General features: G+C 45.3%; 1 protein-coding gene across 23 annotated transcripts in view; it reads right to left on the bottom strand.

The window, feature by feature from the left end:
* Positions 1 to 27,345, bottom strand: part of NRCAM (neuronal cell adhesion molecule) — a 329,372-nt gene that overhangs the window by 40,104 nt on the left and 261,923 nt on the right. For 13 of the 23 annotated variants that reach the window (XM_070071138.1, XM_008258359.4, XM_008258365.4 and 10 more), the window contains 9 exons: positions 23,862 to 24,046; positions 21,984 to 22,115; positions 12,684 to 12,827; positions 10,074 to 10,185; positions 8,233 to 8,399; positions 7,991 to 8,138; positions 5,718 to 5,842; positions 5,242 to 5,271; positions 3,712 to 3,813 (listed from right to left, as the gene is read on the bottom strand). In XM_070071138.1, coding sequence (XP_069927239.1) covers positions 3,712 to 3,813; positions 5,242 to 5,271; positions 5,718 to 5,842; positions 7,991 to 8,138; positions 8,233 to 8,399; positions 10,074 to 10,185; positions 12,684 to 12,827; positions 21,984 to 22,115; positions 23,862 to 24,046 — 1,145 coding nt within the window. The remainder of the gene's footprint in view (positions 1 to 3,711; positions 3,814 to 5,241; positions 5,272 to 5,717; positions 5,843 to 7,990; positions 8,139 to 8,232; positions 8,400 to 10,073; positions 10,186 to 12,683; positions 12,828 to 21,983; positions 22,116 to 23,861; positions 24,047 to 27,345) is intronic. The other 10 variants (XM_070071141.1, XM_051849677.2, XM_051849679.2 and 7 more) reach the window with 1 other exon arrangement.

Below are 27,345 nucleotides of genomic sequence, written 5' to 3'. Positions count from 1 at the left end.
GGGACTAGAACCTGGTGTGCCGGCGCCGCAGGCGGAGGATTAGCCTAGTGAGCTGCGGTGCCGGCCGGCATTCTCCTTTCAAACTCTATTCATTTGCTGGTCATTTCCAGTCTCATCAATTTCATATTTCTATAGCAGACTTCTCCCCTGAATTGCAGACTTTGAGAGCCAATTTCCTACTCAATAATTCAACGTGGTTGTGTATTACAGCATCTCAAACTGAATATTATCAAAACGTACTCCAACTTTCTTTCCCAACAGGTAGAGACGACTCAGGTTAAGAGAATGGAGTCCTTCTTGGTTCTTCCCTTCCTTCAGCACTCTCAGTTAGTCCCGCTGTCCACACCATGAAAACAGATCCTAAATCTGACCGTTTCTCAGCTTCTCCAGCCATCTCATCCTATTCTAACCTACTCTTGTTGAATTAGCAGACATGCTTGCAAACTAATGCCCAAACTTTCTCAAGGTTTACTTGGTGTCTTAGTAAATTTCTTTTAATGATTTCCATAGGCCAAAAGAAATATCTAATGTTTTCATGTATTAAGATTTAGATCCATCCAACTAAAAATATTTTTATTTTAAAACAATTTAAAACCTACTGGGTATGGCACAACCTGCCCTGCAAGCAGAATGGATGCTACTTTCCTCATTTCGTATTCCACAATGACTTTCACGTCGTACCTGCTGTTTATCACTGCAAATGCTCTGCAGAGATATGACATCAACACAATTTGAAATAGCAATAGGATGCTGAAAAGGAAAATTGCTCCAAGCTAATTTCATCTGGTATTTGACGGATGTCACTGTGTTTTTAATTTTTTAAAAAGATTTACCTAGTGATCTATTTGAAAAGAAAATAACAGAGGAAGTGGGAGAAATAGAGACAGAGAGATCTTCTACCCTCCAGTTCACTCTGCAAATGGCTGCAACAGCCAGGGTTGAGCCAAGCCAAAGCTAGGAACCAGAACTCCACCTGGTCTCCCATGTGGGCAGCAGGGATCAAGTACTTGGGCCATCTTCTGCTGCCTTCCCAGATGCATTAGCAAGGAGCTGCATTGGAAATGCAGCATGTGGGACCTGAACTGGCACTCCGATATGGGATGCTGGTGCTGCCAGCAGCAGCTTGAACCAGTGCACCACAATGCCAACCCATCACTGTATTTTTTAAGTATTAAAGCTTTTAAATTAGGCCTTAAAATATCCCAAGGAACATTGTGAATTTTCTGGGTAGTGAGGGGGCACTTCAGTGTGTAGGTTGCGAATCTCAGTTTTACCTGGGCTTTCTACTCCCCCTCTCGTGAGTCCGCAGACCATTTGCAATGGGACAGCCAGTTACTCACTCTTCACTCCTCTTCTCACATCCCTCCATGGGCTTCCCAGCCCCAGAGAAGCATATAGGACCCAGCACAAGCCACACTGCACTCCCACCGCCTCGCTCTTCGCTGCTGTGGCTTTCTCTCCCACGTCACTTCCTTTTGTTCAACACATTGCTGTCACACCAGCCTCCCAGCAGATGTGCCCCTGTCTCATGGTCTGTGCTCCTCCTGGAAAGTTCTTCCTCCAGATAACTGCAAAGTGCACTCGCTGACCTCCCTCTGAGGCCCTGATGGACATACTCAAACGCTGCCTTCTTCCTGTGAACTTTCCTGGTCACCTTACTCATGGTTATACCCCAGACGTCCTTCCTCTATCTCCCAGTTTGTTGTTGGCATGGCCTAAACACACACACACACACATACACACACACACACAGCTATAGCTATGTGTACAGATAAACAGACTCATACACATGTTTGCAGCCCCTAGGAAGTAGATGCTAAGTCAGAATTAGAAATGCAGGAGACTGACTTGGGGACAAGTCCAAGGACGATAAAGGGGAGAGGGGGCAGGGAACTGCAGGTCTGAAGACTGAGCTAGGAGAGAAGAGGGGAGGAAGAGCCTCCGTGTGTAGTGCAGCTCCACACAACTCAGCCAGGTCAACAAGGAGTCCAAGGGGACAGTGTGCCCAGCAGAGGAGTTCCGCGTGAGGCACGGCTGAGCTCTAGGACGCTGAGTGCTCAGTCCCTGGAGCAGTCCAGGAAGCGGGTGGCCCATGTGAACTCTGCTAATCCTCAGGGAGATGCAACAGATGGGGGCTGGCAGTACCACTCCTTACTGCATGTTCTCTCTTGAAGGTAGACTGAGCAGCATGGGTGTATGAGCATGTGCACGCATATACAGTACATACAATATATGACATTATATACAACAGTATCTGTTAGGAATTTTGTCTTATTTGTGTCCACATCTAAAGCACCAGCTCTGTGAAGGCACAGATTTTCAACTGCTTGGTTTTAGAACAATGTCTAGCACTTCATTAGCACTTCAATAAATATCTATCTGTTGAATGAATGAGTTAATAGTGGTAGACTGAAAATGTTTTGAAATCTCATAGCATCATTTTAACACACACATACAGAGTCCCCAGCTGACTAATACAGCAGACGAGCTGGGAGGCTCAGCCTGCTTGGACCAATGATGCTGAAAACTCAAGTCAGAGAGTCGTACCACTAAGTACAGATAGAGAAGAGGCAACTGTGCAATTTCATTGATAATGTTCTGCTTGGCCAGGAGGTACAATAAATCAACACATGGATCACTTCAGAACAGGCTTATGCAATCATCAGACAGGAATATTGTCTAACGGTGATAACGTATTTCAGGCTTGTGACTGGTATCCACTCTTGTAGAAGTATCTCTTCAGTTTTACAGGTAAACTTCTATGCTTGCCTGTATTCTAATTTATTAAGGCTATTCCAGTAGCCTTAGGGCATAGTCTTTCATCTGACTATTCCCCACGCCTGTGTCAGCAAGGCAAAGAGCTGGCATTATTGAACGTGCAACTTTATAGCAAGGGCAATGGGAAGAAAGAGACGTGGGTGAGGAGTTAACAGGCCTGATGACTGCAACCAGTTTGTTCTGTTACTATCTGTGCTTAAAAAGTATTTTCCCAAGCCTCAGTTTCATAATATGTAGACAAGTCTTTTTTATTAAAGAGGGAGGGAGGGAGAGAAAGGAAAGGAGGGAGGGAGGGAGGAAGGGAGGGAGGGAGAGAGAGAGAGAATTTTCATTCACTGGTCTATTCTCCAAACACCCACAACATCAAGACTGAGCCAGGCCAAAGCCAAGACCCAGGAACTCATTCTAGGTCTCCAATGGTGGCAAGAAGCCAAGCACTTGAGCCATCACTGCTGCCTCCCAGGGTTCGCATTAGCAGGAAGCTGGATCAGGAGCTGAGCCAAGACTAAAACCCAGGCACTCTGATGTGCTACGCCAGGTGGGCATCTGAAACAGAGGCTTAACTGCTAGACCAAATACTCAACCCTAGACTGTGCCCTTGAGCACCTGATCCACCAATCATATTAAGAAAGATCCACCTTTCTACTGCGGTAGATCCTTAAGATGATTTTCAAGTGTCTTAAACAGAAGTGATGGTGTATTTACTTAATCAATACTATTAGCAATTAGTTAATATCCTCTACTAGACACTATAAGCAGGAAAATCTCCATCTCTGAAGAGATCTAGCCTCAAAAACCAACTATTTGTATGCTATCAGGAACACAGCAGAGAAGACCAGAAAATATTTTAATGAGAAATGTTAGTCACTTATTATAAACTGCTTCAAAAATGGCCGTGACGTTGACCCCGACAAAGCAAGTAACAGCACCTACTTGTAATAGGGCTATTGTTGTCATCACCCGGGGTCCAAGACAGCTGAACACTCTTGTCCTGTTGATTTGTCAATTCTAAGTCAAAGGGAGGATTTGGGACATCTGTGGATGGAACACACACCTCCTGGTTAGGCATCCATACTGAAGAGGCTCCCTCTGTGACACGGCTCACAGGGGATACCTACAAGACACAGCACACTCAACAGTCAACGAGCATGCAACTGGAACGAAATGGAGACAACGGAGGCAGCACACCCGAGACAACCCGCCCATGAGTTCGGCCTGCTTGTTTTTCAAATACAGCTTTACTCATTTCTAACTCAAACCAACAAGGCAAAGGCAGACATACATGGTTCATCAGCACTCTCGGTGTGTGTCTTCTCACAGACATGAACAAGCACAGGCAGAAAAAAAAATAAGAGCCAAGCGGAATTTCTACTACATGGGAAACAGAGACAAGCCAATGCTAAAGAACAAACACAGGCAAATGCATGGCGTGAAAGGTGATGTCAACATTCTTTCTGAAACATGCAGAATGGTCGACTTTGGTGTTGCTGAACAATATTAAAATTCTTAAGGGAATTCTCAATCAGACGGTATGCAGGTAGCCGACGCGGCATGCAAGGTGTGTTCCCTCTCAGAGAACAGCAGTAGGGATGCAGAAGCAATGTGCCTTTCCAGTGGTTCCCCCCGGGAAAGGCCTTTTTTTGACCTTGTTCTTGGGAGTAACTCTGGCTCCTGAGGGGCAGCAAGAGGCCATATGAGCTCTTTCTTCCACCAGTAATAAAGCAGTGAGTGTGTACAAAGGGCACGCCTTATGTACGATAATCAGATACTAAGGAAAATCCCACTGAGATTATGCCACAAAATTAATTTTTGCATTTATGTGTTGAATAAAGATGAGTTTCTCGAAACACAAAGACTTCTGGAAATCACTTCTGATTTATTTTCCATTTTCAGACAAGTCACACACAGAGGTGTGTCCCTCCTTTTGGTCTTTCTTTAGTGATTTATCTCCTATTACAGAGTGTGTCAGTCATCTCTAATATAAATGCTAAATATTATCAATTTTCATTTTTTTCTGGTGTAAATTTCTTGAAAATGGAATCCCCAAAACAACACTTATTTTTCCAAAACAACCTTTAGTAGATTGAAGTCAAACCCTAATTTGTGGAATGACATTAAAAACAGCTTTCTCATTCTATAAAATGTGGTTGATGACTTTTGCAATAAGCACTATGAGCCCTGACAGGGAAACTATCCAAGAGGGATTTTTTATCAAATGCAATGATTTTATTTATAGCACATGAAATATTTATAAACAACTGGCAATAAACTCAGTGAAGAATTTGGGGGTTATAATGAAGAAATGATAAGCCACAGTAAATGACTGACACCATTAACAGACAGTACCGTTTTCCATTAAGAAACACAATGATGTGATAGAGGAAAGAAAGCGATGAATTTTTTTTTCTGCAAATGTGAAATTGTTTAACAGAAAATCGCGAAACAAGACTCATATTAGTTTACCGTAAATGGGAGCTGGAGTTGGAGTAGGAGCTAGAAAGGACATCAATATAAAGGATTTAATCACAATCAGGAAAGGAGAGATAAAAGATACACAAGAAGACAAAGACTGCAATGTGATTAAGATTATAAAATTAAGCTCTATGATTAGCTGATAAGCAGGGCACTGGTTCCATGCAGTAACAGTACAGAGGGAAAAAAGCCTTCATTTCAAAAGAGAAGTAGAGGATTTGCCCTAATTTTCAGATGAAAATCTCACCAGGGGGCAGATTCATCATTTGATCCCAGAACTGCCATGGATGATATTTACGCTGAAATTATCAACTCAAAAGCGTCTTTCCAAGAAGAAAGTACTAACTCACCCACGCTAAGGTTGCCAAAGTCCAACCAGCAAACATTTCACGTGAATGCATGCTCGGTCTCTGTCTTTCAGCCTAACTCGGGGAAGCCAGCTGGGTCTTATTTACTCCAGTTCTTACCAACAACAGTGAGCACAGCGCTGGCAGAGACGTTGTCCAGAGTCGTGTTGGCCACACATGTATACGTCCCGCCATCGTGGTCCCTCACGTCAGTCACCACCAAGTGATCCTTGTCCACGGTGAACCTGGAACACAGCACAGTCAGAGCCGCTGGGATGGCCACACAACCACGTCTCAGCTGTGGCTTCACTGACGTAAAAGCAACCAAGTTAGAGCAAAAATGTCTGAGCAAGTTTTGCATCCCCAGCCTGAAAATCTAAAATCTGAAACAATGTGAAACTGGAAGTACTTCTGATCCCAAGCACTTCAGATAAGGGACACTCGACCTCAGAGGAGAAAGGAAGTTCAAAGAAGAGCAACCTGTTTTGTCACTAGAAGCAGGAAGATTTAGATCAGCGATCTCTACCAAGAGTTTACTAGATGCTATTTGTGGACATAAGAAATCACTAACTGGGTCAAAAATCAAGTGCAGAGGGGTGGGTGTTCAGCACAAAAGTTAAGACACTACTTGCAGGGGTTGGTGCTGTAGTGTAGTGGGTAAAGCTGCTGCCTGTGGCTTCAGCATCCCATAAGGGTGCTAGTTTGAGTCCCAGCTGCTCCACTTCCAATCCAGCTCCTTGCTAATGCACCTGGGAAAGCAGTGGGAGGTGGCTCAAGTGCTTGGGCCCCTGCACCCATGTGGGAGACCCGCAAGAAGCTCCTGGCTTCAGACCGGCCCAGTCTGAGTGAACCAACAGATGAAAGACTGCTCTCTCTCTCTTCTATAACTCTGCCTTTCAGGTAACTAAATAAATGTTAAAAAAAAAAAAAAAGATACCAGTTTGGATGCCCATTCCCATACTGGAATGTTCGGGTTTGGGTTCCAGGTATGCTCCTGTTTCCAGCTTCCTGCTAATGTTCACCCTGGGAGTCAGGGATGATGGCTCAAGCACTTGGGTCCTGGCTATCCACAAGGGAGACCCGGATTGAGCTCCTGGCTCCTGACTTCCGCCCAGCCCAGCCTTGGCTGGTGTGGACATTTGGGGAGTGAACCAGCAGATGGAAGCTCACTCTCTATCACTGCCTCTCTCTCTCTTTCAAATAAAATTAAAACAAAAAATGTTTAAAATGTATATAGGATTCACGTGTGATTTTTAATGAAGCTGCAAAAATCATAAAGTTTCTTCTTATTTAAATTATAAGTTAAAGCACCAGCCAAGTTAACCTCATGGTCACTTCTATTTTCTTTCTTTTTTCTATTTTTAAACATTTACTTATTTATTTGAGAGGCAGAGTTATAGGCAGAGAGAGGGAGAGACAGAGAGACAGAGAGGTCTTCTATCTGTTGGTTCGCTCTCCAAATTGCCACAACAGCCAGAGCTGGGCCAATTGGAAGCCAGGAGCCAAGAGCTTCTCCCAGGTCTCCCACGCAGGCACAGGGGCCCAAGCACTTGGGCCATCTTCCACTACTTTTCCTAGGCCCTTAGCAGAGAGCTGGACTGGAAGAGGAGCAGCTGGGACTTGAACCAGTGCCCATATGGGATGCCAGCACCACAGCACTGGCCCCAGCACTTCTATTTTCGTCTTTTCCCTTACCAACTCAGATTCCACAAAAAATTCTGGGCTTATAAGAGAGGTGGTCACAGAGTTCTTTGGTGGCCATTGACACACAGGAGGGCATCACGTGGGCACTGAGGTTTGAGTCAGTTGCAGAGGACTACACAGCGCATTTGCACCAGAGCCCGGTGCTCCCTCTCTAAAGGGTGATCCTCGTATACAGCTCTGTGCACTTACGATGGCAGATCAAAGGCTTCCACGGGAACATGTGCCCTTCCTTCCATCTCGAGGCTGCAGGACTGCCACACGCTCAGCCTCTCCTACACGCTTCATCTGCTTTGCTTTTGCTTTTCCTTCCCTTCCCCCTGGCTTGACATAAAAATCAACAACGAATGTCACTTAAAATAGTGACGAGGATTCTCTGTGCGATCAGAGCGATCGCATTTCTGTGTCTTTGTAGGAAGGCAGTGAGAACATCTGTCAAGACATCACTGTTCAGGGTATAAAACAATGCGTGCCTGCCGAGGCCTGAAGGATTTTTCTCTCCCTGAATTACACGGGGGACCGACACACAAAGCTAGACAAACATTCTCAGGGTCTTATTTCAATCACTTGATACCTCTTTAGGTCCAAATATTTTTACAGTAGGGAGAAAGAGCCGATCTCTTTACTCTGGAGACAGCAGACTTCAGAAGCTGAACACGTTCACAGAAAGGAAAGAAACTGCCTTCCAGTACCTTTCGTCACTGGGCAGCTCATTGTTGTCCTTGCGCCACATGACGGTGGGGATTAAGGTGTGATCGTGTTTCACTCTGCACTCAAAGGACACAGTGCTCCCTCTCTGCACAACCGCGTACTCAGGCTGTTTAATGATTCTTGTGGGGTCTGAAAGGCAAAGTTCTTTTTAGCCATCGGCAAAGCTGGAGAACTTGCAGCAAGTCACACAGCGCTTGAAAAACGTGCGTTATCCCCATCTCACCTTTGACTTCTAAGCGCACTTCATTCTTGGCCATCCCTAATTTATTCCTAGCAACACATGTGTAAGTTCCTGTACTGTCCTTTTGGGCCACAGGGATCTCCAAAGTTCCGTTGTCGTGTAAAACATAAATGTCTTCACGAAGAGCACTGCCTTTGGCGCCTTTGAACCTGTGTTGCAGAAAAAAAAAAAAATCACAAGGCAAACGAAAACTCGTCACGACTGGAAGATGCCAGATGCCACGTTCAAGGTCAACACAACCACAGTCTGCGTTCAGCTGTCAAGTGCAGATATTTGGAATCTGCATAAGCACATGGCATGCTTGTATGCCAGGAGGTAAGTGGAAAGACCAAACAAAACTGTAAACTCCAACAATACACAGGGCTTATAGAATTAGGCAACACACAATGTTTAAACTGTAAATTTTCCTATTAGAGACTCATGGTTTAATAAATACATTATTAACTAGTTTATCTCTAAATAGGTGATAAAACAGAATGAAGACCGCTCTTTTTGACAGTTTCCAACCCAACTGTGGTGCATTTGTAGCTCTATCTGTAGGCTACAATTCTCATCAATAAGTGAATATCCCAGTTTTCTTTCAAGCAGTCTCCCTGAGCTACTGACTACCCTAGCCCTGTCTCTTCCAGCTTATGCTAAAGTCAGCAGAGTGAGAAGACATAGAGGGTGTCTATCTACCAAGGGTGTAGCACAAGGCCATGGGCTAATACAGGGCATGAAAGGACACAGCAGAGCTTGGCTGTACCCAAGTCAGGAAGAGCCAAGAGGGTCTAAAGGGAAACACAGGTCCCTTTAGCCATCTACATCTGAGGTTCATCTGTGCATTCAAAAAGATTGAAAACATTTGGAAAAAATTGCATTTGTACTGAACATGCACATTTCTTGCCATGGTTCCCTAAATAATACAGTAAAACAAGGTACATAGTATTTACATTGCACTGGGTACTGTAAGTAACAAAGCATGCAGAAGACATGCATAGTTTACATGCAAATATTAAGCTATTTCATATAAGGGATTTGAGCGCTCATGGATTTTGGTTTCCTTGGTGGGGTGACGGGAGGGACCTGGAAACAACACTGAAGGATGATGTCACAAAAGAAATTCTGTTTTTGAACTTATCAAACCCTACCCCACCCCATTTAATATTTCATTATCAAGGAATATCCCTCAACCAGTCTCTCCAGCTACAATGCACAAAGTCCCAGGTGACGCCTGTGGTTCTGAAAATGTAATAATAGCTTTGTGGCTGGCAGAGTGGGCAGCTAAACAGATCATATGGAAGTAATCAGCACACAGCATGTTAAGCATTTATGAATGAAGGAATGAATTTAGTAATAAATAGCACAATGGATTATGTATTACCTTACCCTTCATGTTTTTTGTTTAAAGATTTATTTATTTATTTGAAAGGCAGAGTAACAGAGGCAGAGAGAGTGAAGGAGAGACAGCAAGAAAGTTAGATGTTCCATCTACTGGTTCACTCTCCAAATGACTGCAATGGTTGGGATTGGGCCAAGCTGAAGCCAGGTGCCAGGAGCTTCTTCCAGGTCTTCTATGTGTGTGCAGGTGCCCAAGCACTTGGGTCATCTTCTGCTGCTTTCCCATACATATTAGCAGAGAGCTGGACTGGAAGTGGAGCAGCTGGACTTGAACTGGTGCCCATATGGGATGCTGGCATCACAAGCAGTGGCTTAATCGACCCTGCTACCCACCAACCTGCATGTTCTTTGACTGAAGCCTAACATATTTTGAAATGTGTAGGCTTTAACACATGTAAATACTAAAAAGAAAAAAAAATAGGACAAAGAGGGTCATTACTCACCACTCGATGGTAGGTAGAGGAGACCCAAAGAAAGCACAGTCTAGCAAAGCAGGCCTGTTTGCTATGACCTGGTAGAGCGTGTTTGCAGATGTGAGGATTCGAGGTGGTTCGGCTGAAAACATTTTTAAAATGTACAGTAAATATCAGAATACATTTCAGGCCCACAGTACATTTTTTGCATTTAGTATTAAAACCATTAAAGTTTATAATGAAGCACGACTAATATGTCTCTCCCTTCAACTTTCCTACCAGACATATTAACAGTCACCTAACGTGGAAAACCACAAGGTTCCTCCTTCCATCTCACACCCCATACCTTATACAAGCATGAATTTAATTCTTGACTTACTTATCTCTATCTCTTATGATACTGGGAGTCTTTTGCATGCAGGAAATGGGACTATTTATCCTTTTATCCTCAGCACCGTGTGTGTCAAGAATATTTTTCTTTAATGAGTAACCAATCACAATCCCAGTAGGTGAACTGGGGTAGGGGAAACACATAAGCTGGCAGAGAAACCAGTGATGAATGTGATGACTAACTAATGGAACCAGGGTAATAGAGCAAAACAGGACAAAAGGGATAATAACATCAAACTCAAAAGCTTCTACACAGCCAAAGGAACAATCAATAAGAGGGATAAGACAACAATGGACTGGGAGAAAACTATTGTAAACCATACATCTCAAAGGGGTTAATTTCCAATATACATAAGGATCTTGAACTCCATAATAAGAAAACAAATCATCTGGCCAAAAAACAGAGACTGGATCTGAACAGACATCTATCTTTCTTTCTTTCTTTCTTTCTCTCTCTCTCTCTCTCTTTCTTTCTTTCTTTCTTTCTTTGACAGGAAGAATTAGACAGTGAGAGAGAGAGACAGAGAGAAAGGTCTTCCTTTCCGTTGGTTCACCCCCCCAAATGGCCGCTAGAGCCGGTGCGCTGCACCAATCTGAAGCCAGGAGCCAGGTACTTCTCCTGGTCTCTCATGGGGTGCAGGGCCCAAGCACTTGGGCCATCCTCCACTGCACTCCTGGGCCACAGCAGAGAGCTGGTCTGGAAGAGGAGCAACCGGGACAGAACTGGAGCCCCAACTGAGACTAGAACCCGGAGTACTGGTGCCGTAGGTGAAGGATTAGCCTAGTGAGCCGCAGCGCTGGCCTTGAACAGACATTTTTCAAAAGAAGATGAACAAATGGCCAATAGGTCCATTAAAAAATGCTCAACATCATTCATCATCAAGGAAATTAAAAACACACTGATAGGGGCTAGTGCTGTGGCAGAGTAGGCTAAGCTTCTGTCTATTGTGCCAGCATCCCTTATGGGCGCCAGCTCATGTCCTGCAACCTCTCTTCCAATCCAGCTCTCTGCTAAAGCACCTGGGAAAGCAGTGGAGGATGACTCAAGTGCCTGGACACCTGCGTCCACAGGGGAGACCCAGAATAAGCTCCTGGCTTCATAATGGCCCAGCTCCAACTGTTGCAGACTTATAGAGAGGGAATCAGTGGACAGAGGACCTTTCTCTGTCTCTCCCTGTCTGTGTCTGCAACTCTGCCTCTCAAATAAATAAAATAAAATCTTGAAAAAAAAAAAAACCACAATGAGATATCACCTTACACCTGTTAGAATGCCTATCATCAAAAAGACAAAGGTAGCAAGTTTTATATTTCAGGAATTTTTTTAAAAAAAGAAGGAAATTCTGTCATTTGCAACAGCGTGGATGAACATAAGGACATTGCGTTAAGTCAAATGAGCTTCAAATAAGCCAGGCACAGAAAGATGAATACCATCTCTCTCCCTCATATGTGCAATCTAGCAAAGTCCAGCATAACAGAAGGAGAGTGAAACACAACATCAGAACTCAACACTGTTCCTCAGCGGGCAGCCATCTCTTTACTTAGCTTCCCATGTGAGTGATGACCTCATTTCAGGCATTAAAGAAAAATACCAAGAATTGATTGGCTACCTGGTGTTCATTTTATTTGCAAAGGAAGCACAAATAATCTCAAAGACTTTAAGTGTAATTCCCTGGTACCATGAAAACCATTCTTGCATAAATTTTGACGAGTGTAGTATTTTGATAGCTTTGTCCAATATAATAAATACAATTTTCACATAAACCAATCTCATGATACTCATATGCTTGAGTATGTCATAGTTTTCCAAACATACATTTGCAAATTAAATGCATAGCCATGACTTGGAAAAAGGCTAAGCTTTATGATTAATGGTTTGTTTTTGAACAGTCACAATCACAAAATTGTTATTAGACAAGTCAATTTCTAAAGATGGAAGACAAGTTAACATTGAGTCACTAGGAGCAGACAAATAATATTTTCCTTTTTGAAGGGTTTAACACTTAGTCTAACTATCCATGAATGGAAGAGCCTATTTGATTATGGCTATAATAAAGAAGTTGCCATTATTGAAGATGTGTTATGACAGAACATGAAGATCACATAATGTCCTATAGGGGAAAGTCTGCATTCATCTTCATATACCCTTCACAGCTTCAACTACTTACAATAGATGTTCAATATATTTTTACTGGATGAAAAGAAAATAGCATGAATTTAATTTGCCATTTATGTAATAAAGGAAGAGCTTACCTAGCACATTCACAAATGCATTAGCCAGTAAATATCCGTATTCATTTGAGGCATTGCACTGATACACTGCACTGGATCGTTCTTGAACATTTGAAAAAATAATGGTATCACCATCTATTTTCCTGCTGGGATCATCAGGAGCGACTGTTTGGGTGGAAAAACAGAAGACAACATATACTTATTCCTCTTCGCTAAAAAGATTTCTATTGAGCTTATAAAGCCTGAGATCCACACTACAGTCAGGAGTCAGGAATGCAGAAACACAGATGGCTCTGGGTAAAATGCAGGGAAAAAAAGACTAGAATCAAGGCAGAAACCATAATTTTTTTCTTCCTTAGAATTTAGTTATCATTATGTTAGCGTGGATATATGCTCCATAACTCATTTAGTGTCAAGTGGATGGATTCTGTTAACACTGAATATAATATTGAGAAATGCAGGGGGCAAACACAGGTAAACACTGCACTACAAATTCAGAAAGTATCACCTTGTTCACAAAGAGACTGGTTATTTATGAGGAGGCAAACGCATTATTAAGATAAGACAGCGAGGAGCTACACTGGTGCTGTGGTGCAGAGGTTAAAGCATCCTGTTACTTCAAATTTTGGCTGCTCTGCTTCTTATCCAGCTTCCTGCTAATGTGCCTGGGAAGGCAGCAGGTGATGGCCCAAGTACTTGGGTCCTTGCCTCCCATATAGGAGACCTAGAAGGAGTTCCTGGTTCATGGCTTTGGCTTGGCCCAGACCTGGCTGTTGCCACTATTTGGCGAGTGAACCAGAGGATGGAAGACTTCCCTCTTTCTCTCACACACTCGGCCTTTCAAATAAATAAATAAGTAAATCTTTAAGAAAAGAGGAGAGAGCAAAAGCTACAGAACTACTCTGACTCATCCAAACCTTTCTCTTTCAAGACCCTCTTCTTGAAACAAATATATGAACCAATCAGTCCATAATAAGACTAGGACTAGTCAACAAACGTGAAAACACTAAATAAAACATCCTGAATTGGAAAACCCTAAGGTTAATGTGGAAATAAAGTCTCTAAAATTTCTCTTAAAGACAGCTAAATCACTCAAGTACTTAAAAAAAAAAAAATGTTAAGAGCAGGACTGATCCTCCCTGAAGTGGGATTAAGCGGGCGAGGTAATGTAATAGGTGAGGATTTAGGCCCGGCCAGGCCCAGCTATTTGGAACTGCTGTGTTGTTGGAGAGGAATTCCTTTGTGCAACACTGAACCTGAGGTTGTGACCTTACATGTTTTAAAAGAACACTTAAAGGGAGTTAGGCCCCTGCGGCAGCTTGCGGAGACAACACCTGAATAATAGCACCCTTCTCTGAAACTGCTCTCCCCCCTGAGTCAGCTAAGACTGCCTTTTCACACATCTCCTCTGTCTCTGGTGATGGTAAAAGGATGTGGGTTTAAGACACACTTGGAGCTGCGTGGAGACGCTTCAATCACTGTCACCTAACGGAGGCTTGGCTCACCTGTCGTTTATTAACTCACTTCAATTAACAATAAACCAGGCTACGACTATTCATCTTGCTTTATGCTCATACTGAAGCACCGTGCTCACTCATCCTGCAGTGGCTGCAAAGCTAACGCAGATTCGGCATCATTCGGGTCTACAGAAGGCTGGCAGTCTGACACGGCTCTCGCTGAGCTCCAAACACGGTGCCAGCCGGGCTGCGGTCCTCCCAGGAGCCTCCAGCGTGAGCATGCATTTCCTTGCCTGTTCTAGCTCCTGGGGACATTCCTCCATATCTGAAGCCACCAGTGTGGCTGATCATTCTCCTGCAGTTCATTGCTTTGTGACCGCAGCTCGGAAAGGTGCTCTGCTTTGGAGGGCTCATGCGATTAAACGGGGCCCAGGCCAGATAATCCAAGGTAATCTCCCCATCTTAAAGCCCTTAACTTAATCACAGCGGCAAGGTCCCTTTTGCCATGGAAGGTAACATACTCACAGGTGAGAGATTAGGTTGTGGACATTTTGGGGGAGGGGCAGGGAAGCATCAGGCTGCCTACCACACATTCTTTTCACATTTACAGCCTGGAAGTCTTCTGGATGTTTCATACCTTCCTAAACACACACTGAAGCTTAGACCAAGTTTTTAGCAGCTAAGAATTCTGAACACCCCCGTGTAAGAGTGCCTCCATTCCCGCGCAGGCGTGCTAGATGTCCTTACAACAGTAGCTGTTCAACGTTCTGATCCCCATCAGTAGTTAATTTATGAAGTCATCTCAGCCCCTCGTTTGCCCAACTGGAGATGGAAAGGTGGTGGGATACGCTGGCATTGGCGTCTTACCTCACAGCTGCTGTTAATGGCATTAATAACTCCTACATTGCCTTAAGGAACCAGAATCCAAACACCAACCATACTCCCTTCAACAGGATATGGATTCCATCAAGAAATCACAGCGGAGGACAGCAAGCTCACACTGGCGATGGACGTGAGCCACAACTGTGGCAAGCAGCTACCGGCCTGAAAATGCAGTGTTCCCTGGGTTGGGCCTGTGTTCCTTGTCCAAGATTCCAACTCACATGTTCTCAGTGGCGCACAGCCCCTGCCTCAACAACGCATGCCAGCACAGAGTCCTTGTCAATGACTCTTAGTACTTTTGGAGCTGGCACTGGGGTACTCAGTGTTGGGATTCCTCAGGGAACCCTTGGTGCCCATGCCAACTGCACGCCTCTGTGGATATGCCAGGCAGTAGAACACAATGCTTGGGGATTTCAGATGGTGGGAGGCACAGACAGAGCTCTGGGATCAATCTCTCTTATGAGCAGCAGATTGTGTGGTAAGAACTCCTCAGATCCCTTGAGTTTATCCAGCTTTTAAAGGTTCTACCAGGGGATGGCGCTGTGGCATAGCCAGTAAAGCCATTGCCTGCAGTGCCAGCATCCCATATGGGCACCAGTTCAAGTCCCAGCTGCTCCACTTCTGACCCAGCTCCCTGCTAACGTGTCTGGGAAAGCAGCGGAAGATAGCCCAAGTCCTTGGGCCCCTGTACCCACGTGAGAGACACGGAAGAAGTGCCAGGCTCCTGGCTTTGGATTGGCCCAGTGGGGCCGTTGCAGCCATCTGGGGAGTGAACCAGCAGATGGAAGACTCTCTCTCTCTCTCTGCCTCTGCCTCTCTGTAACTCTGCCTTTCAAATAAAATAAATCTTGAAAAAAAAAAAAAAAAAAGACCACCACATGATGTTTGATGTGTATAGAGTTCTAGTTTTTGCTGCCAAAGAGTTCTGGAGTTCCTCCACACTTAGAGAAAAAACAATTAATAAACACAATGGTACACCAGCATGAAAATGAAAGCAAGGAGGACAGTGTTCCCCGAGTGGAGACCCATCAGTCACACACGGGAGCCGCGTGAGAAAGCCACTCTGTGACTCACATTTGCACTTGTCTTTGCTGTCAACACTCTGGGGAGATCTTCTCTATCTGAAAGGCATCTGACTGTATCTGCCTTCTTTAGGCTAAGTGGAGAAGTCTTCATACAGACTTTTGGCAGGTGTTTAGGACTAAAACAAACCCTATCGGTGAGACTAATGAATAAGCACATCTCTCTCCCTGGAGGTCTGGGCTGCATTTTCCTTGTGCACTTGTGAAAGAAAGGCAAACAAACCCAGGAGCTTTCTCAGCAGCACACAGAGCTCAGTCGGAAGCTGGCCACAGGAGGACGTTGCTACAGCAGAGACATCCAAGGTCTCTGGACACAACGTGCTAGCTCTGGCATGCGAGTTACTCTCCAGCACGCACACCGAGCCGGATTATCCAAAAAAAAAAAAAAAAAAAAAAAAAGAAATCAAGTGTGGGAATAACCAGCTTCATTTGCTGTACCTGAACACTGCAGAAATAAATTTAAGATCATAGAAATCACCATGTATAACTTAAATACTCAACAGTGATGTCCGGAGCTGGGGTGAGAACCTTCAGAAAATAATTCCCTTTAATCTTTTTTGAACTAATCTGATATGGCTGGCTAGACTTATAAATGCTTCCAACATTTAGACAATGAGAATAATAATAATGTCACCTTATGCACACAGATTTTAAAAATGTTCTTATATCCAACACATACTCTTATTTTGGAGAAGAGAAACTATAGACAGAAGCACTTCATGTTTTGTTTAAAAGAGATTAATACTCGGGGCTGACACTGTGGTGCAGTGGGTTAAAGCCATGGCCTGAAGCGCCACCATCCCACATGGGTGCTGGTTCTAGTCCCAGCTGCTCTTCTTCCCATCCAGCTCTCTGCTATGGCCTGGGATAGCAGTGGAAGACGGCCCAAGTCCTTGGGCTCCTGCACCCACGTGGGAGACCCAGAGGAGGCTCCTGGCTTCAGATCGGTGTAGCTCCGGCCATTGTGGCCATCTGGAGAGTGAACCAGCGGATGGAAGACCTCTCTCTCTCTGTCTCTACCTTTCTCTGTAACTCTGTCTTTCAAATAAATAAAATAATTAAAAAAAGAGATTAATACTCGGGTTTTCTGGGTTCAGTCAACATTATAAATGTTTCCATATCTATGCACACTTAGAAGTACTGTAGGACAAGTCTCTGGGTAAAGAGTTGGGTTTTCTTCTTTATCTGCTTATTCTGTTGTCTACAAGGAGATGCAGGCTGAGCACCCTGCTTTTGAGGAAAGGAAGCATGGAGGTACCCAGGAGGAATCTTTGGAACATCCTGGACCAGGCCCCAGGCTCCTGGCTGCTGACCACGTGAGATTGGCTTTCAGTCTCTCCCTTCTATGAGAGTGTGGTATGAAGTATGGCAGGAAGAGGTCTGCCTTTGCTCCATTCCATCCTCACAGCTGGGAGGAAAGGGGCCTTTTAACGTAATAACAATGTGACCTCACACACATTCCATGCAGCAGGGTCTGAGACAACCAACACAAATCGCATGGGGGTGATCAGAGATCTGCAAGGGAGGGTTAGACTCTCCTACTGCCTTCAGGGACAGGAATCATGGTGTTGATGGCCTTGGCCTTGGGGACCATACCAGGACAGCACAGGCTAGGAGGAGGAAGAAGGGACTTTGGGATACTCATTGAAGGAGGACTTCCTGGAGCCAGCAGGCAAATGCTTTGTCCCTTCCTCCTGGTAGCAAGTTCATTTGCTTTCTGGCCCTGGGTTCTACATCGACATCCTCCCAGAAGCTACAGGTCATACAACACAACACAATATAATCAAAGTTCTCCTGCAGCCCAGCAATCTGCCGCTGAGCTCTTGGCCTTGACTTCTGCAGATCATTTGCAAAAAAAGATCTTGAGTGGTTTGGGGAAAATTGTGCATTAACTATATCCTGTGTTTTCTTCAAGGAATGCTTATAGCAACACAGCCAGTCCTGGAGGGACAGGGCTTTCAAAGACATTGAGGTAAGAGCCCAAGGGATTTGGAGTCGATCCTTCCAGTTTTACAAAGCTGTATCTTCCAGGTCTGAAATGCACAATAGCACCACATTTTGCTACCAGGACCCAAGTCTTGCCCCTGCTGTTTCTCTGATCCTGCTTCTCCTTCAACATTGTCTCTGTGCCCTGGGCAGCCAGAGTCTGCAGTGGCAGAGGAACCATCAGTGTCCTTGTGTGATCGTCCTCCAGGCAAAAGTGGGAGCCCCGGTGTCTGGCAGTGCAGGCCCCCAACTGTGTCTTAGCTGGGTGGCACAGGAGACAAAATTCAGGCCCCTATACAGCTCCATGTGCAGTGACACTGCAGCCACACAGCTGCCCACCCTCAGTTTCTGCAGCCTCTGGAGTGGAAAGTATAGTCAGCAAGGCAGCTCACACTCCCCGCTGACTTCTGGGGTTTACTCCAAGCCATCCTGAAGGTTAAAAATCTTCCCTGTTGCCAATTCAGCGCCACTGTGGCAGAGTGTCTGCCTTGGTTTCCTGCCCTTGCTTCTCTGCATTTCTCAGAAATCCTTTCCCCTGTGTGCCCAGCATTGCTGGGTGCATCTGTGGGGTGCACAACTCAGCCAACGACAACCAAGAAATAAGCGCTGGGGTCCCTTGTGTCCAGAATGGCCCCCGATAGCAAAGGCAATTCTGTTTAGAGGCCTCGAAATTCACAGGGTAATGCAAGAAGCATAGGCAGCTCAGGAGTCTACCATCCTTGAGTCTACCATCCTTTAAACAGTTTTCTCTCTCATGTATTCCTCATTTTAGATTGCAGAGGCTGTCTTTGAACTTGGATGTTTAATAAGACTTAGTGTCCTGGGGCCAGCACTGTGGCGTAGAGGGTGAAGCCACTCCCTGCAGTGCTGGCATCCCATATGGGAGCTGGTTCAAGTCCTGGCTTCTCCACTTCTGATCCAGCTCTCTGCTGTGGCCTGGGAAAGCAGTGGAAGATGGCCCAAGTCCCTGGGCCCCTGCACCCACATTGGAGACCCAGATGAAGGTCCTGGCTCCTGGCTTCAGATTGGCCCAGCTCCAGCCATTGCGGCCATTTGGGGAGTGAACCAAAGCAGAAAAAAAGACTCTCTCTCTCTCTGAAATAAATACATTTTAAAGAAAAAAAAAGACTTAGTGTTCACCCAAGAGGCCCCTCGGTAGAGTGACAGATGAACCAGCCACGGGGAGCAGCTGTGGGTGCCTGGGCCTAACTCAGCCCACTACGTGTCAGTTACGAGATGTCCCAATGGCAGTTCGTAAACTTTCAGCTAGGCCCCCAGAGGTGGAGAAAGACCCCTTTCAGGAAAGCCTCACATCACTCAGTATAACTGCACAGCACCTGCCCCAGTGCCAGGGTGGGGAGTGGGGCGCATGCGCCTTGCTTTGCTGCCATGAGTGTGGCACTGTCCCCCGCGTGTCCGCCAGGGTGGCTGTTCTGAGGTTGAGAGACCCTGGCTGCGTGGGAGCTGCAGAACTCCAATCATATCTGTTCTCAGCCTCCTTCTTTCCACCCTGTGAGGTCTCAAAGAACACTTCTGGGATGGAAGAGAGAAACTGAACGGGACTCTGATTTAAGAGATTTTGTTCTAGCGTTTTCCATTCTGGACCTACTCAGACAACTTAGGGTGGCTGTGGAAGGGTCAGACTGGTCTCCACGGGGCCACAACCCCCTGCCCCCTAATCCAGGCCTTCAGCAGTCGATCCTCCCTCCAAAACGTACGCTGAGAAGTGAGTGTCTACGAGCATCATCCCAAAGCTCTTCCTATTGCTGGCGCCACAAGGCTTCCTCAGAGGCACTGCTGCCAGTGTGGGTGTCACAGCCTGAGTATCTGTGGCTCTCCTAGGTTCTGTGGGGAGACCTAACCCTGCCTTGGGAGCAGTACTAACAGGTGAGGCCTTCGCAAGTAACTCATCCTCAGGAACAGGATCAGTGCCCTTAGGACGAACAGGCTGGAGGAAGCCTTCTCATCACGTGTGGACAAAGACAGTGCAGCCTCATCACACACCCCATCTGCTGGCACCTGGGCCTTGGAGTGCCCGCCCTCCAGAACTGGGGGGCTGTTTATACAGTGCCCAGTCTCAGGTGTCCAGGAAGCCACTGGGGCAGCTGGTTTGGAGGGAAGGCTAGCTGAGGCATGCAGGAGGCAGAAGCAGGTCTATTATGTACCCTTGCCCTGGGTCTCTATTGTCCCTCCTCTGGATTGCATTCCTCCCCAGCGGTCTGGTGAGCTCTGTCTCGCTTCCAAGAGTCCATTTAACCTCTCTTAGGTCAACCCAGAACCTCTGAGCTGCACAACAGGGTGCGATGGTGCCGAGCCTCCTCTGCCATTCATCGCCACGTTGCATGCATTCCTAAGAAAGCCACATATCGAGCCTTAACACTTCTCTTGCATTTCTGGGCTTGCTTCCACCTTCCCTGTCCATTTTCATTCATCATCCCTTGAGGGTGGCAGCAGCTTCCTGATATACAGAGTACTCCCTTCAGGTTTCCCTGAGTCTGATCATGGTCAAAACTGGGACAAGAAATACCTGAACCCCATTAGCTGGCCTCTGCAGGATGCTTTCTCCTAGGAGCGTATTCCTCTCACTGTAAACACAGGCTGGCTGTTTCCAAGTTTCTGATAACTACTGTGCTGTGTGATATAAGCAATTGCCCAATCAACAGGTATGGACCAGGCCGTGATGACTCAGTCTACGTCTGCCAATGGTCAGGCCCTCACATCGAGACACAGGGACATGTTTTAAATCTATCACAGTCATTTCCGGATCCATCAGGGGGAAGAGGGCACTTAACTTCGGGAGAGTCAGTTGCATGGGCCTCTGGGTTAAGTGGAAGGAAAACTGGTATTTGATTGTGACTTGGAGGCCATGCAGAGTCGAGCTGCTCTACCTCCTAAGCCTGAAGATCAAGAACATCTTGGCAGATGATCCTAATACTGAGGCTGGGGTGCAAGCAGAAACTTTTATGTTTTTCTGGATCTACAGAGGAGGAGAGCTGACCTCCAAAAAGGAGAACAAGGTTCTCTGATTGTCCCGTGGCAGCAGCTGGAGGTCCATGGGGTCAAAGGAGACTGCTGGTAGGTTCCTTGTTCACGTTGTGGCTGAGCAGTCAGAAGCAGTCAAGTGCAAGACCCACTTTCTGACAAGCCTCCAAAAGTTTTGTAGAACCAAGCCTTGCTGTAACTCTAAAGGCTGATGGAAGAGCCCCTTTGGGGGGCTGCTATGGGCAGCACAATGGCAGCTTGGAGAAAATGGCTAATGAGGATGAGCTAGGAGTGGCGCTGTGGAACAGGGGTGGTGGCTGTGGAGGGTGACAGACAGCCAGGCTGCATAAGCAGTGCTGAAGTCTGACCTCAGTGACACTCAGGGAGGGAACACTGGGTAACCGACCAGGCGTTCTGTATGGACTGGGATCAGAGGATGTGTTCAGGTGACTCCTAGAGCCTGGAGAATTTGGGGACATCTGGGTTCTACATGGGATTGAAAACTCCTGGAGAGAGTTCCTTTCTCTTGTTCAATCCACCTGCTCTCTGCCTGGTCTCCTACCTATCGGTCTGCCTCTGGATCCACAAACCACTGGATGTTTTGAACAAAAGAAGATAATGGGGATACTTCCATGGTATCTATTTCTCACCTCATCTTTTATTCCTAGGACCCAGCTAACAGAGAGTACTTGTTTCCACATCTCAGTCAACATGCACCATTACATCAATAGCATAAATGACACAAAGTTATAAATGTCTAGAGGTAATAAGATAGAACTTGAAAGATATTTTGGTATCTCTGTGTAACTTATAAATGGCTTTGTTCCTTAACCTAAATGATTATCATTATTTTTCATCACCATTCATCCACTGTTGAGACACAGACACACTCTGAAGACATAAAGCAATTAGAGTCAGTCAAGGAAACTTACTTTCTATTGGGACGCCATTTGTTAGCCAGCTAATCCTGGGCTTGGGGTCACCATTGGCTCTGCAGATCAGGGTCCCATCCTCTCCTGGGGACAGCACAAGATTTTGAGGGGCCATGATCCAGTAGGGGGCCGCTTTACAGAAGGAAGAAAAAAGAAAAACACCAAAAATCTGAATCAACTGAAATACTTTAGCAAATTAACATATTGAACTATTTTAAATACGAATCTTTATTTTGCAACACACTTGCTAATCTTTTTTTTTTCCAAAAGAGTGAGTAGATTTATAAGCAGTGCTTTGAAGAACACTTTAGATTTTACAAAGAATGTTTCAAGAGACTCACATGTATTATTTCTAGACCTGTTTGATATGAGTATTGCTGTCTGATTTTCCATGAGAAGTAATCAAAGACATCAAAAAGGTGACTGAGGCATGGGCATCTGGCACAATGGTTAGGACATTTGACATTTGACATTCGACACCTGCATCCTAAATCAGCATGCCTGGGTTCAAGTCCTGGCTCTGCTTCCAGCTAATGCACATCCTGGGAGACAACAGATGATGGCCCATGTACTTGGGTTCCTGCTACCCACTTGGGGACACCTGGACTGAGTTCTCAACTCATGGCTTCAGACAGGCCCAGCCTTGACTCTTGTGGGCATTTGGGGAGTGAACCAGTGGATGGAAATTCTCTCTCTGTCTTTCTGATTTTCAAATAAATAGTTTTTTTTTTTTTTTTAAGAATTGATAGATTTTTCTAAGGTTTACAACAACTAACAAGTATAGGTAGGGCCAGAAATTATCATTTTAAATTTGGAGCCCTGTATGCTACATATAATCTTAAAATCAGGAAACAATTAATAAAACTTTTCCTTTTGAAAGGTTGCAAAGATTATATGAAACACTCACACATATCCGTCCCTCGGCTTCCTCTAATGTTAACGACTTACGTGAGCACAGTACAGCTATCAGAATAAGAGATTAACATCGGTACAGCACTATTAACTAAACTGTACACAGCATCAGGATATCCTCAGCTTTTTCCACTAAGATACTATTTCTGCCCAGGACCCCATCCCAGGATGCTGCACTGCCTTTACCTGTCACATTTCCTCAATCTCCTCTTATCTGAGAGTTCCTTGGTCTCTCTTCGTCATCCACGACTTGACCCTTCAAAAGAGCACTGGGCAGTTATGTCTTAGATTAGACTGAGGTTTTGCTCTTTGGAGAATAACACTACAGGGATGATGGACCCTCTGAGTGCACCACCCTGGGGAGTTCCTGAGGTCCTGACTTGCTACTGGTGAGGTTAACCTGCACCACCTGGCAAAGGTGGCATCCACCAGGCTTCTCCATGGCAAGATGACTGTTCCCAATTCTAACAGCAGTGAGTCTCCGAGTCCAGCCACACTCATGGGGCAGGGAGGTCAACTCCTTCCTGTGGATGGAAGGAGTCCTGGAGAATCAGTGGACACAGATTAAAACTGTCCCAGCAACTAATTTTTGGGGGGAGAGGAACACTTTGAAGCTGTGCAGATATCCTGTTTCTCCTTGGATTTCCATCTGCTGATTTCAGCACTCACTGGTGGATCTTGCCGACAGCAGTTATCACTGTGGGATTTGAACACTGATTTTCTATTTCTGCTATTCCTTCCACATCTATTAACTGGAATTCTTCTGTGAGGAAGGTGTGAAGAAGGGGCTTTTTAACCTGATTTTTAGATACACTATAAAGAGCACTGAGAAGAGTTTCAAAGGTATCATGAATGTGATCTAAACTTACATTTACCTTCACTGAAGGGCATAATCAAAGGCATACTTAATTGACCCTTCAAGGCCTGCCTTGAAGGCAAGAGAAATGCATTTTAACAACGACGTACCTCTAACTGTCACAGCAATGGTGTGATGGATGGCTCCAAGTGTATTTTTTGCTATGCACTGGTAACTTCCAGAGTCTGCTTCTGAAACATGAGTGATCTGCAAGGTTTTCTTAAAGTTTCTATAAAATGTCCGATTGGCGGGTAGTGTTCCGTCCTCCTTTATCCAGTAAATAATTGGGGTAGGCCTGGTAGAATAAATAAATAGGAATGTTACCAAAAACGTAGTTCATGCTCTTGAGGGTTTATTTCCATGCAAGTTCCTAACAAATTCTTTATATAAAGATCACGAGAAACATACAGGTATTTTAATTAGCAACAGATTTTTTATAAACAATGTTCCAAATCTTACATTTGGGTCCATATGTTACCGCTTTCACATAATCAGAACTACAGTAATTTATAGCACACCATCAACTTCCACTTCAACAATGCAGTGTGGATGCTAGCATAAGCTGCTTTACTGAGGGGACCTATTTCCTTCAACGCTCTGATCCATGAGGGGCTCTTGGAAAATTTTCCTGGAAGGTACTGTGTCAATCTCAGGAATTACCATTAACTCACTGATTCTGAATTATAACTGTCCCTCAGCTGGAGTGTAAAATTTGTAGAGAAAGAGCTCATACACATTTCTGTGCCTGCAAACATTTACACCTAAGTCTATAGCGGATGGAAGGACTTTTCTGTTCTATAACAAGCCATCTCGTGATGTGAAGGGGATCAGAGTATAGCATTTTGTCCTTCACTTCATTATTAGTGATACTTAAAAAATGATTACACCAATAGATAAGAAAGACTGAACTCACGTATTACACCATTCTTCCCCCCACCCAACAGGTTGCAATGAAATCATGAGATACGGAGGCAGATGAAGAGCCACCAAACAGGCATGGAGCTGGACGGTCGTTCTCACTTTCCCAGCCCTGTTCCTTTGCCACCTACTTTTTTCTTTCCTCTGATTTTGGATCTCTGACTTCTTTGGGCCTTAATTTTATTGGCTGCCATTAGTAATGGGGATATGCACGCTTGACTTGATCTACTGACTTTAGGAGATTTTGAGGGCAAAATGAAAACCCACTGAGTACAAACATTTCCTATGTACTGAACTATATACCAAGCACTAAGCTGCATGCTGGGAAGATCATGATGAAAGAAGTGCGGTTCAGGCATTCAGAAAAATCACAATGTTTGCTATTTGGAAATGCAAATGGTGAGGAGACATTGTGGCTCAGCTGGTTCAAGTTCTGGCAACTCCGCTTCTGATCCAGCTTCCTGCTAATGCACTTGCAAAGGCAGCAGATGATGTCCAATTACTTGAGTTCCTGCCACCCAAGGGGGAAACCCAGATGGAGTTCCTGGCTCCTGGCTAATGGCCTGGCCCAGACCCAGCGGTTTTGGTTATTTGGGGAATGAATCAATGGATGGAAGATCTCTCCGTCTCTCCGTCCCTCTCTCTCTGTCACTCTGCCTTTCAAATAAATAAATAAATCTTAAAAAGAAAAGAAGGGGGTTGGCACTCTGATGCAGTGGGTTAAAGCTCTGGCCTGAAGCGCCACCATCCCATATGGGCACCAATTCTAGTCCCGGCTGCTCCTCTTCCCATCCAGCTCTCTGCTATGGCCTGGGAAAGCAGTGGAAGATGGCCCAAGTGCTTGCTCCCCTGCACCCGCATGGGGGACCTGGAAGAAGCTCCTGGCTTCGGGTCAGCACAGCTCCGGCCATTGCGACCATTTGGGGAGTGAACTAGCAGATGGAAGACCTCTCTCTCTCTCTACCTCTCTTTGTAACTCTGTCTTTCAAATAAATAAAATAAATCTTAAAAAAAAATAAAAAAAAGAATACCCAACGTGTATACCATTTGCAGGGAGAGGAGTCACCAACTTTAAGAATGGGAACTCCTGCTCCCAAAAGGTTGATGGTTGAAGATGAAACTCTTTTCTAATATGACAAAACTTGTAAGTTTCATTTTTAATTCTGGGGCCAGGCTTTTGGCCTAGTGACTAAGATACACCCATGTCCCACATAGGAGGGCCAGGGTTCAGTTCCTGCTTCTGGCTCCGATTCCAGATTCCCACCAATGTAGACCCTGGAAGGCAGTGGTGATGGCTCAAGTAATTGGGTTCCTGCCATCCACGTGGGAGACCTGGATTGAGTCCCCAGCTCCTGTCTCTGACTGTGGCCCTGGGCCAACCTTAACCATTGTGGGCATTTGAGGATAAACCAGCAGATGGCAGCTTTGTCTGTCTCTCTGCCTCCCAAATAAAAATTTTTTCACACCATGTCTGGTGAGAAGGATGGCTTTCTGACATATTTTTAAAAGGAGTTTTGCTGGTTTTCAGTATGAGGAGTTGAGCAATAATGTACGGTGTGATTTCCTGACTTGACCAGCAGAGGCCTCCACATGCTTCCTAAAGTAAAGTGATTCCCGGATTCTAGGAAGACTGAGACCAAGGAGTGACCAGTCCAGAGACAGCAGGGGTCACAAAACAGGAGGGCAGCATGTGCCTGAGGGTGCATGCAAAGTTGTTAGCAGATGTGCCTATACCCACGCACTTGCTCCAGACATAAGCTAGGGATCATCTAGAAACTCACCTGTAACATGGACCTAATGCAACCCTTGCCCTTCCACCTGATGGAGGCCTCCCTGCAATGCCTGTCAAGGGTGCCTCAGTTCTCAGAGGCTTCAAGGTTGAGGTGTGTCCTGACAACGGGCTTGGCTTTGTGATCTGCCAAAAGGAAGCAGCGGAAAGGACAGTGCCAGTTCTGAGGCAAGGCCCTGTGCACTTGTGCTGTTTGTAGAAAGGCCCAGGGTGAAGGTGTTAGAGCGATGTGAGGAACTCATGGCCAACAGCTCAGCTGCCCCAGCCAGCTAACCCTGGGAGTCCTGAACCTACAGCTGAGCCACTGGGCAGATGCTCACGCCCGTTCAACCTGGGGCAGGTACAGCACAGCAGCCCCCTGAACCTCCAGAAAAACGGCCAGTAATAAGCAGCTAACCAAGTTTCAAGCTGAGTTGTTACACAACAGCCAAATAATACAATCAAATTTTAAAAATCACCATCATCTGATTACTGAGTCTATTTCACATGAACTCTATTACAATGTTGAAATATTTGAACAGTAATAGGATATTCCTAGAATATACTTTGGAAAGAATCACCAATTTGTTCTTGATGCTTGATGGAATTAGCACAAAATGATGACTTTTGCTATGGTATTAACATTTCTCTACCAATCCACTAATTTTTTAAAATAAGAAATGTGCATCAGAGGATAGGCATTTGGCCTAGTGGTTAAGACACGAGTATCTCACATCAAAGCACCCGGGTTTGAGAGATGACCCACTCCTGACTCCAGCTTCCTGCTAACGTGCATCTGGGGAGACCACAGGTGATGGCTCAAGTGATTAGGTCCCTTCCACTCATATGGGAGATCCAGATAGGGTTCCTGGCTCCTGGCTTCAGCCTGCTCCAGCCCTGACTGTCGC

This window comes from Oryctolagus cuniculus, chromosome 3 (assembly GCF_964237555.1).
Source record: "Oryctolagus cuniculus chromosome 3, mOryCun1.1, whole genome shotgun sequence".
Lineage (NCBI taxonomy): Eukaryota > Metazoa > Chordata > Mammalia > Lagomorpha > Leporidae > Oryctolagus > Oryctolagus cuniculus.
This window is presented reverse-complemented; position numbering and strand designations above follow the sequence as displayed.